The following is a 12,643-nucleotide window of genomic DNA, read 5'->3' on the forward strand; positions in this document are numbered from 1 at the left end:
AGCATTTTTAAGTTTTCATTATTCTAAAATAAACATTTTATTCTTGGTTAGTATATTTCTTTCTCATCTCAAGTTTAGAGAGAATTTGAAACACCTTAATATTATCCTCATATGTAAGAAAATTAAAATAAATGTGTTGCATTTTATTAATTTTATTTATAATACAAATCTGGGAAAATATTTTTTTGTATTCACTTTTTCACATCATTTACTTATTCCTATATATTATGTATCATTCCATTGTTTGAAATACTAAGAGGTTTTTCATTTTCATAACTGTAACTATCATACAACTTGCATTTGAATCCATTATCATTATGTACTGGATCCCAACATATTTTCCCCAATACCTTTCATGGCAAGTTTTTTTTGTGTGTGTTTTTTCCCCTCAGATATCAACTTGATTCTTTTTCACACCATCATAAGTAGAATCGAGGCAGCCCAAGTCAGGGAGATTTTCTTGATTAGCTTACAGAGCGTTACCGGCCACACCTGCTAGTGGTACCTCTTATTGAAACCTCAGATTTTCAAACTTAAGTCAAGTGCTTATATGTGAGCTGTGGACTGAAAAGGTAGTTGGCAGAGGTCTAATTCACGTCCTGACTCAGTGACTTCTTGTGCCAAATGTTTTCAAAGTTTGCCCTGCCAACTGTTCTGGTCCCTCTAGAAAGTGGTGATAAGGTTGAGAAAGAAACAACAGGTCTCTGGGAAGAAAAGAGGACTCCTGTTACTCCTACCCTAGCAGCAATCGCATCATGAAGACCCACTCTAAATTCTCCCCCATGCATCAGATAAAATGGACCTGAAAAAGGTAATCTCGACAGAAAGTAACCTAACTCACAACATGTACATCTATCATTCAAAGTCAGGCTCTTTGGTTTTCAAGCACCTTTTTCATATAATCCATATATACATAAATGGAGTTTGACAATAATGTAAAATATTAAATCACATGCAACCAATAATAAAAAAAAAATAACAACCTAAAATTTTACAGATGACTCTAAGGTCCTTTTAGCTAACGCCTCATTTTCACAGGTTTAGAAATAGAGACAAGAGATACTGAATGTATCACCTGAGATCACACAATTAGTGGCCAAACTAGAGTTGGGTTTATAAAATCACATCATTTTAAGAAACACAGAACTAATAGTTAAAATATTTTTCAGTATGAAAGCATTAATTTGCAATTTGTTTAGAGAGAGTTGAATGTTATCTTAGAAGACCAAGTTCTAAAATAATATTTTGCTATTTTGGTGTTGCCTATATTGTATTTTAAAATTATGAGATCACAAATTAATTTCAACATTATTTTAAAATGACAAATGACTACATATTGAGGTTGTTGACTAGATACTTTCTGAATAAAGATAAAAGCCCTTACAATGACACGAAAAAAATAAATTAATCACAACCAATGATCGTTTAAACCAAAGCTCAAGAAATGATTTTACAACCATTAGATAAGATGGTAAAAGCATATTTGAGGGATAGCATAAATTTTACAAATGTTCTGTTAATTAACCCAAAGGGGAAATAACATTTTCATAAAAATTAACTAAAAGGAAGTATCATTTTGATAAAATAAAAATTGTTCTACATAGCATGACTCTAAATGTACCTGTGCATTAAAATTTTTCAATTTTGTTTTAAAGTTTCATTATAGCATATGAAAATAGCTTATTGATGATAAATAAAAACAAAAGTCAAAGATTACATGCCTCCATCAACTGAATAAGGACTTAGAAAGAACTTATATTAAAATCACTGAATTCTATTCTTTGTGACTTCATTTAGGAATTCTATAGGAATCAAGCATTATTTTGTTGTATGCTTTTGTTTTCTGTTTTTGATTTGTCTGTGTGTTTTTCTTTTTTTAATTTCAAACACAAGAGACAAAGTATATTAACGTCTAAAGAAAATAGTAATTGTGACCAATAAATATATACATAAATCTATTATCAAGAGCCTGATATTCCTGGCTTTCTTCTTCAGCAGGCACCTATCATAAAAGACTAGTGCAATGAGACAGTTCTTGCTAGGTACGGTGCACCAAGCCTCCATGCGCCATGTTGCTAAGTGCAACATTATCACTGCAAGGGATAATTTTTGGTGCCCAATTTTGTTTAACCTCTAAGCAGCTTTTGACATGGTTGACTAGATTTGCTACACAGCATGATGCCGTGTTCTTTTTGATAGCCTTTTTCCCCTTGACTTTTATGACATTCTAGCTTACTAATTTTCGTTCTTCTCTGACTTCTCCTTCTCTGTCCTCTGCTATTTTATCCTTCCTAAATTAGCAATCATAATGGAGTTTCTCACAGCTCCATCTTAACCCGTTGTCTCTCTCTGTATATTCTTTTGCTGTTTGATTTCTACAAAGTGCCTTTCCATTGTCCCCTAGCTCGGGGAAGATCAGGGTCCACATTCAACAAGACATAAAGACTCTTCTTTGATACTGTTTTAACACAGATACCTAAGTTATCAAAAATCACTTTTGATTTTATTTAAAATATCTTGATATTATTCACTTTTCTTCAGCTCCACTCTAAGTATGCTTATCCAAACCATGCTATGTCTGAGGGAGACAACTGCATTTTTTGCTTAATTGGTTTGCTTACCACCATGAGATCTATTCTTCATTCATAGGCATGTTTTCCAAATACCAAATTTTATAATGGGTCTCTCTTGCTTTAAACCTTTCTTTAAATTCCTAGAACAAAGCCCACCATCTTCATCACGCTCAACAAAGCCCCGGGATGTCTCACCCCTGCCTACATCCCTTCTTCTTTTCAGCATCATTCCACCTTACTCTCCACTCCATCTATACAAGCGATTTATCGTCAACCCCAGGAGCAAACCAAGGGGACATCTCCTTGCAAGAATATCTCTGTCTCACCAGAACATACAATTTTTTTTTTTTTTAATGTATGCAGAGTATCAAGAAACGAGTAAAGGATAAGGTTGTTAAGAGAAGAAAAAAAAGGGCAAGGAGACATTGGAAAAAATGAACATTTACCCACTTTAAACAAGAAGCAGAAAGATTCTTTCCATCTAACTTTCTTGTAATGAAAATCTGAATTTCCTATTTTGTTTTAAAAAGCATTATAAAGGGTTTACAGTAATAACAGCCTCAAATGTGGCTGTGATAATATTTAAATTATTACAGCAGAAAATGTACAAGGAGAAAAGGTTTTATAATAAAATAAAATGAAATGCAAATCTCAAATTTAAAAAATAATCCTATTGATTTTAGTTTATTATAATTTAATTTAATAAAATTTAGTATCTCTAAGGCCCAAATCATGTAGAGTCAATATGTCAAAACTCAGCTAACATTGATGATTAACTAAATATTTTGTATTAGTAGAAATTTCCGCATGACTTCTATTTTTATTTGATTGTGAGATTTGTTTCATTTTATTTATTTATGTGTTTATTTATGTATGCATTTATTTTATTGATATATTAACATGGTAGGTAGTGAAATGTCAAGCAAATTAACATTATCTCACATAGTCATGCCATTTTGGGGCATATGGTAAAATCACCTGAAATCTCTCTTAGAAAATTTCCAGTACACAGTACAGTATTATTATTAACTAGAGCCCTCATGCTGTACATTCGATTTCTACGCTTATTCATCCTAGGACCATACCAACGTGAATGTGCTCATATCATCTGATCTCAAAAGCTAAGCACGGTTGTTCCTGCTCACATTCATTTTAGAATGATGCCACTTAGGTTTTTGGAAATAAATTTCAAAAGTCCTTTCAACATGGCATCCAGAATATTTCAATATTAATTATTTCTAAAACACAGTATATACTTTCAAAAATGATTTCTTTTGAATACCATCTTTTTTCCTGATATTCCAACTTTTTCATCACATTTGAATCAAATTATTTCCAGATTAACTAAACTATTGAAAAAGCTAATTGAAGTCTGTGCAGCAATATTTTGTTACCCACATTATGCATGATCCTTAAATTTTGCCAAAATGATTCTCTCTTATTTAGAATTGCTACTATGCAACCTTAGGGTTTAGAACGACTTACCCAGGAGAATGACAACACAGAGAAGAATAGCGATTAAGGCTCCTGTACTCAAGCCAGCCGAGGACAGGAAGGCTTCTGCATGGCAGGTCCGCACACGCCCATCTCTCTCGCATGCACAAACCCTGATGGTGAGGGTGCTGCTGCTGCTGAGAGAGGGGATTCCACCATCAGAGATCATAATGGGCAGATAATACACATCCTGAACAGTGCGACTAAATCTCCTCCGCCTTGTCAGAATGCTGGCTGTGTTATCTATGACAGACATAAGCAAAACAAGATAGACTTAGTAAAACCACCATGAGAGATTCACATTTCCTTAATGGATAACATGGGTATGTGCATTTTTTTTTTTCCCCAGTTCATGAAATGGACAAGGGAACATGAAGGGGCAATTATTAAGGAGAGGCTACTATTGGTTCTTAAATTGAGAAACCTGTTTAAAAAATGAATAGATCCAAACTAAAGGGGAGGGAAAACAGTGGGAAGACAGAGAGGGAAACAATGCACATTTTAGACATGTACATAATAGCCAAAAGATTTAAGGATATAGATGGTTTGGGGACGTTAATGCATAAAAAAGTTTAAGACCCACTGGTTTAGATAATATTTCTATGGAGACACCAGATCAATGGATAAACTATTTTAGGCTTAGCTGTGATTTGAAGCATTCTTGTTAGACCATGAGGAAATTAATGATGAATAAAATAGTTTATCTGCTTTTTAAATGCAATGTACTATAATGAATACCTGCCTAATATATATTGATCAATCTATACAACCTTATAAGGTAGAAGGCATTAAATTCCTTACTTTATAGGGGAAATTATTATTTTAAATAATTTAAAAATAAATAATTGAGTCCCAGAGTGTAAGTTGCCCCAAATCATAAAGCTAGTGAATGATACGGGCACAAATGCTAATCATACATATATACATATTCATAGGTAAAGGTACATCATAGAGCAGAAATAAATACTCTACTGAGAAATTGAAAACGGTTTTCTTGCCTGTTGAAAGAGGAATTTTAAAAAAATGTATCAACTGTCTATTCTGAAGCGCGTAACAGAATATAGAAAGAAGAGAATAAATTGTATCATGTCTATTGTATAATAATGCAATAGTCATGGGTACTCTACCAGAAAATCTGGCATTTGAGAAAGGAGATCTGGAAGCTGTAGGGTGTGGCATCATGATGAATATAAATTTGCATCTATTTAACAAGTCCTTAGTCTAAGGAAAATATACGAACCAGGTATTCACAGCACAAACGTGTTTGAAAATCTCACAGTTGGTTCTCTGAAGAAGACAGGGAAGTACTGGTCCCTGGATTTCAGGAAACATGAATAATAACATGTGGAATGACATGACTACATGCAGAGGTAGTTGGGGACATCCTTTTATGGCTCTGTTCTAGTGTACAATTTATATTATTAATATGCAAGCATGTTCTCTTTCAGGATAATTACTGAAAATTTAATCAGAAACATGATCAGAAACCAGGAGAAAGCCAGAATATGTTTCTAGTACATTTTTAAGTTCCTAAATAGAAAGCTCTAATACATGGAGACATAAAAATGTTCTTTCTTTTTTTTCCAGTTGAAGGTTTGACTTTTGAAAAGAAAAGAGGATTCAAGAAGCAAAGAGTTTCCCACCTAGAAAGGCTTAGCACAGCAGAATAATGAGCTCTTGACAAGGGATATTCTACACCTCACTGGAACTGCAAAAAATGTACTTGAGAGAAAGCTCACTGAACTTGAACAAAAACAACAACAAAAATTTGAACATTGAGGGAGACAAAGAAAGGAATAAGAAAAAAAGATATATATACACATTAAATACACACATATACATATGCACACATATTTATAGTTATATATGTGTGTATGTATATCACAACAGGACAAAATATGTCGTGCTGAAACTGCAAAATTAGGTGACAGCAGCAATAAAAAATCTGTAAACATAAAACATAATCCTTAAGAAAATATGATATTATGGAAAGTCTTGAATAACATCCAACTGAATAAAAAAAAATTAATATGACCTGAATGAAGGGAAAACATAGCAGGATGGAACATCTGTGGATATGAAGTGCTAATTAGCAGTGTCAAAGGACAATCTCTAATAATGTCAGCCCAAGTTTGGTTCTTAAATCTAATTCTCAATAGCTTGTATGATGAGAGAAGCAAACCTAATACTCATATAGCTAATGTATTGAATTATGATTCAAGATGTTAAATAGCCAGAAAAAGTACCTTCAATTAACAAGAAAACAGGAAGTAAAGATATATGTTAAACGGTAAACTTTGGAAAGTATCAGATGAGAGAGATCTTGAATAACAGATATTATATTGAAACACACATACATATGGCTGTCAAGCTGTCAAACAAGCTGAAACAGTCTCAGAAGCAGTCACTAAAGACACAGCATTTCTATGCATCTCTTTATAAATACTGTGCATAGTTTAGGATCTAATAATTTAAAAGTGATACTTTAACAAAAAGGTGTGCATTTAGAAGACCTTGACTGGGATGGTAAAGGAGCTAGAGAAACATGTCATATGAAGAATATTTGAAACAATAGAGTGTCTTACACAACAGATATGGATTTAGGTGACTAAAGTCTCTCTGAAAATTTCCAGAAAAATTTGGGAAACTTTTAAAATAAATGTCTTCCTGAAAATAACCAATATATTCCTGATATGTTCAGCAACTGCTTAATAATATTTTCAGCAACTGTTTAATGTAGAAAAAAAGTTTTAATCTTTCAAAATAGATGGCAATGCATTCTTTTTTATGTATATGATTTAATTTCTTGTTCAGAAAAAGGATATGGGTGCATACAGGAGGGTGAAAGGTTTAAAATGTAATACCTTTGAAAAAAATAATAATAGTTTTATTTTTGTAGATTTCAGAATTCTAGACTTTTTTGTATAATTGATGATGATTTTGTAGGGACCTGTAACAAAAATATTTACAGTAAAATATATCATAGGGTAAATAGTTATACTGCCAACCTCTGTATTTCTACAGGTACAGAAGGCTACAAAGTACAATAGCAGAATACGAGTTATAACCTGCTTCTAGAGTTCAGATATAATTTTCTTGCACTGTTAGTAGATGTCCTATTATTCATTATTTTGAAAGATCTTGCTGGGTGGATTCTAATCTTTGTGATATTTTAATAAACTATAATACAGATTAAGTTAAAATAAGGCATGCTTTTAAAATATTCCCTGAGACAAAAGAAAATACCACTCTAAAGTCCAAAATTATCTTACATCTTTAAAAGTATTAAAATATGTATTCTTCAAAACTCAAATTATTAGACACCTATATACTCCCTGCCATTTCAGCACACTTCTTGTTTGATAATGTAGGTAGAAAGATATATTTAATCGCAAACATAGAATAGCAAAGCATTAAAATAATATCTCCAAATCTATCAGAACAGCAGAATATTTGAGATTCTCAGAAGTGCATTTCTAATCAGACCAAACTTTCTTTCTTTAATTTGCCTGAAGGGGAAGCTAGGAAATAGAGCCTCAACTTTCACTAGACAGATAAATAGGCATGTCTTCATATTGTTTTTGAGTTTTTTCCAGTCCTCCAGCAGCAAGAAGATCCATTCATAATTTAACTATTATCAGAGCTTCTGCATGAAACAATGTTGTTTCGCTTTCCTGCAAACTCCCTTCAATATTAGGTACTTGATAAACAATGATTTAAACTACACACAGCAGGAACTTATCTTCTATTAGCTCCCTTATTATGTTGACATGTGTTAAGAAATTAAAACCAAAATGAACTAATATATCTTGTAATACTTCAGAAGCACTATCTCTTTATGCTCTCTAATGAAGGTTTATTCCTTCTTTTATGTTCCCTGACTACTTCTTTGAATCTTAGAATGGATCTAATTTCAGTTTTCAGACTTTGATTGCTGCCTGGCTCATTAAAGTTTGTAAACATCTTTGTGGCCTCACCTGTCTTTCTGCCAAAACACAAATGCGTGATCCAATATGCTATTATTTTCTGATTTGCACCCTGGAACGGCATCCATCTGACCATCTGCCACACACTTTCTTGATAGTCTTTGAATCCTAGATAAACACCGCCATTCATGGTCTAAGGTTTCTGCTTTCAGATTCATAAAAAGTGCCGGTGAAATAGTTATAACCACACGAATTGACTTCACCAAATATATAAAGAAACTTATACTATGCTCTCAAAGAGAGTAGTAAACAATCTACTAATACTCATTCTTTATCGGGTGCCTTACAACAGCTCTTCTAAGTTTAATTTGCCATTTTCCTTTGAGCCTCGTTTTCCCACTGTCAGCAAGAAAACATCTCTTCCTACAAAACAGCTACCATTTATCAACATTTTAGAAACCACATTTGAAACTTTTTGATCCTTCTTTGCCATTAATTATGTCTTCCTATACAGGACTTTGTATATCAGAGATTTAAAAAAGAATATTGGTTATGAATGAATATGAAACAAAAATGTAAATCTTGAAGAATATCAGCAAATCTGCTCATGTAACATAAATTTGTGTGTGCTAATTTAGAAGGAGAGGGGGATAAAGAAGATAAGAGGAGGATATTAAAGTAGAAGTTCGACCAAAAATATAAAATAGTTTATACACATATCACAATAATGTAATAATTCAGGAAGCAGAGATAAGAGTATCAGTTTCAAAAATAGGAACATGAACTCCAAGAGAAACCATCTGTCCATTATTTATGACATACCTTTAACAAATATATTATTTTTAGTAAGGATGGATGAATCAAAGCAGAAGAAACTGTTTGGAGTCATTAAATTTATAAACACTGGGGAAAGTTGTAAGTATAAATCTTAGAGGGTTTTAAAAAGTGAACACAATTCTTTTGTTAAAATTGTAAAGTTTCACCTGCCATAATGCATATGGTCAGGCAGGTGACTCCTGTAGCATTGCATGGTTCTTAGTAAGGAAAGAATGAAGGCAAATGATTGGAACCTACATTTTCACAGGAGGAAAGCAAAACAAAGAGGCACAGAATGGTGAAATTAGCGATGGTTTTATTTTGGTTTTCTACTTCTATTTTTGCTTAGTGACTATGAATCAGCTTTACTTTTGTTGTCATCGTGAGTAGGAAAGTAAATCCGAGAGGCGGTATGCAAACCCATAAGGGGAAAAAATATCCATATCAGTAAAAAACAAACAAACAAACAGTGTTTGAAATAATCAAGGAAACAACAAAAGCATATATATATATTTTTTTTTTTTTTCTGTCTAAAACAAAAGACCCACCCCACTACAACAAATCACTACAATTGAAATACATGTTTTCCCATTTTAGTGTCAAGATTGTAGACAGACTATTTAACTCCTCCCTAGTCAAGCTTTGAGTGTCTACCTTTAGATCAAGGATCATGTAATTCTGTCAGGTGTGGCTGGATATACGTAAACAAGTGAAGCTTCTGAGATTTGACTGGTAGGAGAAGGGAAAACCACAGTAGAATAAAAACAATGTATTCCAGGCTCCTCACTGACAGTAGGTAAGAGACACAGCAGGACACAGTGGATGCCACAACATTAGAGGATGTCTGAGACTTGATTTGTAACTTAGGGCAGATTATGTACTTATTTTATTTTTAAGGAATGGGATGAATCATTAAATGATCTCTTATAACCCTGTGGATAAAAACAGAATTTTAAATGGTGTTACTCTGCAGAAAATTAAGCATATTACAACACCAGCTGTGAATTCTTATTTGAAGGACGAAAACAAACCATGGGAATATTGACTGCTACCAATCTGACAATACCAAAGAAATAAGAAATAAACATTAAAAGAAAAAAAAAAAAACTCCAATGATTTCCAAAGTGTATCAAACCAAATACTTGTGTTTCACTAATAATGAACTGTGAAATTTGAAAGGTCTGCAAACGACACTTTTTTAAAAACTACATAGTTAACATCGACAATACCCTTGTCATAACCTCTATGTAATGTAAGTTATATATCCATTCATCCACCGCAAATAGCCACAAGAAAAAAAAAATAGAATTTCCTAATGTTGCCTTTTAGGTATTTTGCTAAAAATCATAAAGCAGCTTATAAATAATATGACCTACATTTCTGGAAGTAAAATGAATATTCCAAAGAAATAATAATAATAAAAAAAAGAAAACAAGACAGACACAAAATTTTCAAAATGTTGCTACAAGGTAAAAATGACAGTCTACAGAATCTTTTGCTTAATTGAATTAAAAATGATAACGTTCAATGCATTTTTCATTGTTTTAAAAATGTGTTATTTGGACTCATTCATTTTTAAAGATTGCCAGTGTCTAGATAAAATGAAAAACGCAGTACCTAGAGACTGATGTAAGTAATAGATATTCTTGATAGCAAATTATAAAAAAAAATAATTATAATAAGGATTTTCATATTTGAAAGATGAATTAAATGTTATTTAGAACCCTGCAAACAAAGATAGAAGTGTACTCATAGTTAATAAGGATCTCTTTCCATATTAAAATCTGTAAGATTTACAAATGTAGCTTAGAGACAGACTTAAGCCTAGGAATTAGGCTGGCAAATCTCCTTGCATCAAATAAAGCCTAAATCCCTCAAGAGACAACATGATGATCATAAAACAGAACAGACTTACCTTAGCAAACTAACGATGATTTTATATTGGGGGATTAGGTTATGATTGTATATTACAAAATGAATGAACAAAGTTATTATATGCCTAGAACACTAGTTCAAGCCTATATTCATACATTTTGTGACATTACGACTATAATATATTTGCTACAGATACGAAGTTAGGAAGTTTAAATTAGACAATGGAATTTTTGATGCTAAAATTAAAAGTTTACCTACCACAACATGAGAATAAGGTGGTAGTGGGAAAAACTGCATTTTAGTCAGCAAACATTTCATACTTTTGTTGTTGTTGTAGAGTAATATAATTTAAAAATTCTGTAACTTAAAAATTACCTTCTGAATACTGGTTTTTAATTTTAGATAAAATTGCATTATTACCAATATATCAGTTAATATTAAAAATAAGGTCATATTAAACAGAAACACTTACAGTGTATATTTTACAGTATATGTTTACAAAATAAGAAAAATCCTTCACTTTGGTGTTCTCCAAATTAAAGTCGTTAGTATTTAATAAGTAAGGGGCAATAATTTTCCAGGTAGATATTGAAGATTTTTGCTTAGCATAAAATCTTTTATCCACCACAATTTGGTACTAAAGCAACTAAAGGATGAATGGCAGAGTATCTTATTCATTTTGGAGCACAGAATATAGCATAGTGTTTAATACTTAGTTTGTTTTCAAGAGTGAATTAAAATGCCACTCAGTCTCTGCTTTGCCATGTTTCCTTGGCTAGATTTTTCTAACCAATGTAACTGGTTTCCCTCTATCATCTTTTAATCCCCCACCTAATTGAAAACTATCCTCTTATTCACAGCTCCTCTGTCCTTTAAAGTAAAATCGTGTTCCAACTTTTTTAGCTGTACAACTTTTAGTAGTCTCTCTAAAGTTACTCACATTTCACTGCCTCCAATTGCAAATTACACTTAATGCCATCCTTTATTCTCCAACTAGACAGCAAGCCCCATGAAAGCAGGATATGTGTGTTTTAATTTCTTGGATGCTGGACAGCTCAAATCACTGCCTTACAGTTAGAAGACAGTACAACTCACTTGAAAAATTAAGTAGCAGGAGAATAACGATGTTAACTTAAAAGGTGACTACAGAATTTCTCTTAGAGAAAAAGCTTTCCTTCCGAGAAGGGGAGGAACAGTGTTGATGAATAGGAATGTGGTATGAGATTGGAGGGGTATGTGCTGGACTGGCAGGGAAAATGTCAGTTGTGTGTGTGTTTAAAGTGCTTTTCTTCATTCTTAGTTAGATTCAATGAATAAATATATTTTCACTGAGAATTTGCAAAGGGCATTTAATAGACATTTTTAAGAAGTATTATATTTTCAATCATATTATTATTATTATTGTTTTTATACTTGATTATACTCAGCACTCAAATCATTGTTTCTGGTCAATGTTTAATTGTATATTATTTATTTTACACTTTGTCATTACCTTCTAAAATATTTATTCTTATTTTACCTTATTTTCATTTGGCTGCAATAGCTCCAAATACTTTCATATTCTCTTCAGATACTTGCTAAACTGGGTACTTTTTTACTGGAGTCTGTCTGCCCAAACTTCAGTAATAGTGCACACTTGGAGCATGTGATACTTTGAGGAGAGAAGAATTGTAGCAGGCATGTAAAAGTAACCAGGGTAACAAGAGCCAGAGAAACAGGGAAAATTCTGGTTGAAATGGACTGGCACAAAGAGTGACAATGTTTTATATCCCAGCCTTATCCTCAGATATTTTGAAGAGGATCTTGGTTTTGCTCAGTACATGGAGTGTAGTTCTGACCCAATTTTCATTAAATTTTAAAGAACAAATATCTGTAGCATACCAAGGAATATCCAAGCAGCCATTATCTAGATGACAATTAGATTATGATTGAACAACATCTTTTCTTACAAGCCCAGTT

The 12,643-nt window shown here is 32.4% G+C and overlaps 1 protein-coding gene across 1 annotated transcript in view; it reads right to left on the bottom strand.

Annotated features, from left to right (window-relative positions):
- The window catches only part of CDH18 (cadherin 18), a 342,030-nt gene that overhangs the window by 4,336 nt on the left and 325,051 nt on the right, over positions 1-12,643 (bottom strand). Inside the window, exon 10 of the mRNA XM_063086030.1 lies at positions 4,059-4,310. Coding sequence (XP_062942100.1) covers positions 4,059-4,310 — 252 coding nt within the window. The remainder of the gene's footprint in view (positions 1-4,058; positions 4,311-12,643) is intronic.

The sequence above is a fragment of the Cynocephalus volans genome, chromosome 2, assembly GCF_027409185.1.
Source record: "Cynocephalus volans isolate mCynVol1 chromosome 2, mCynVol1.pri, whole genome shotgun sequence".
Classification (NCBI taxonomy): domain Eukaryota; kingdom Metazoa; phylum Chordata; class Mammalia; order Dermoptera; family Cynocephalidae; genus Cynocephalus; species Cynocephalus volans.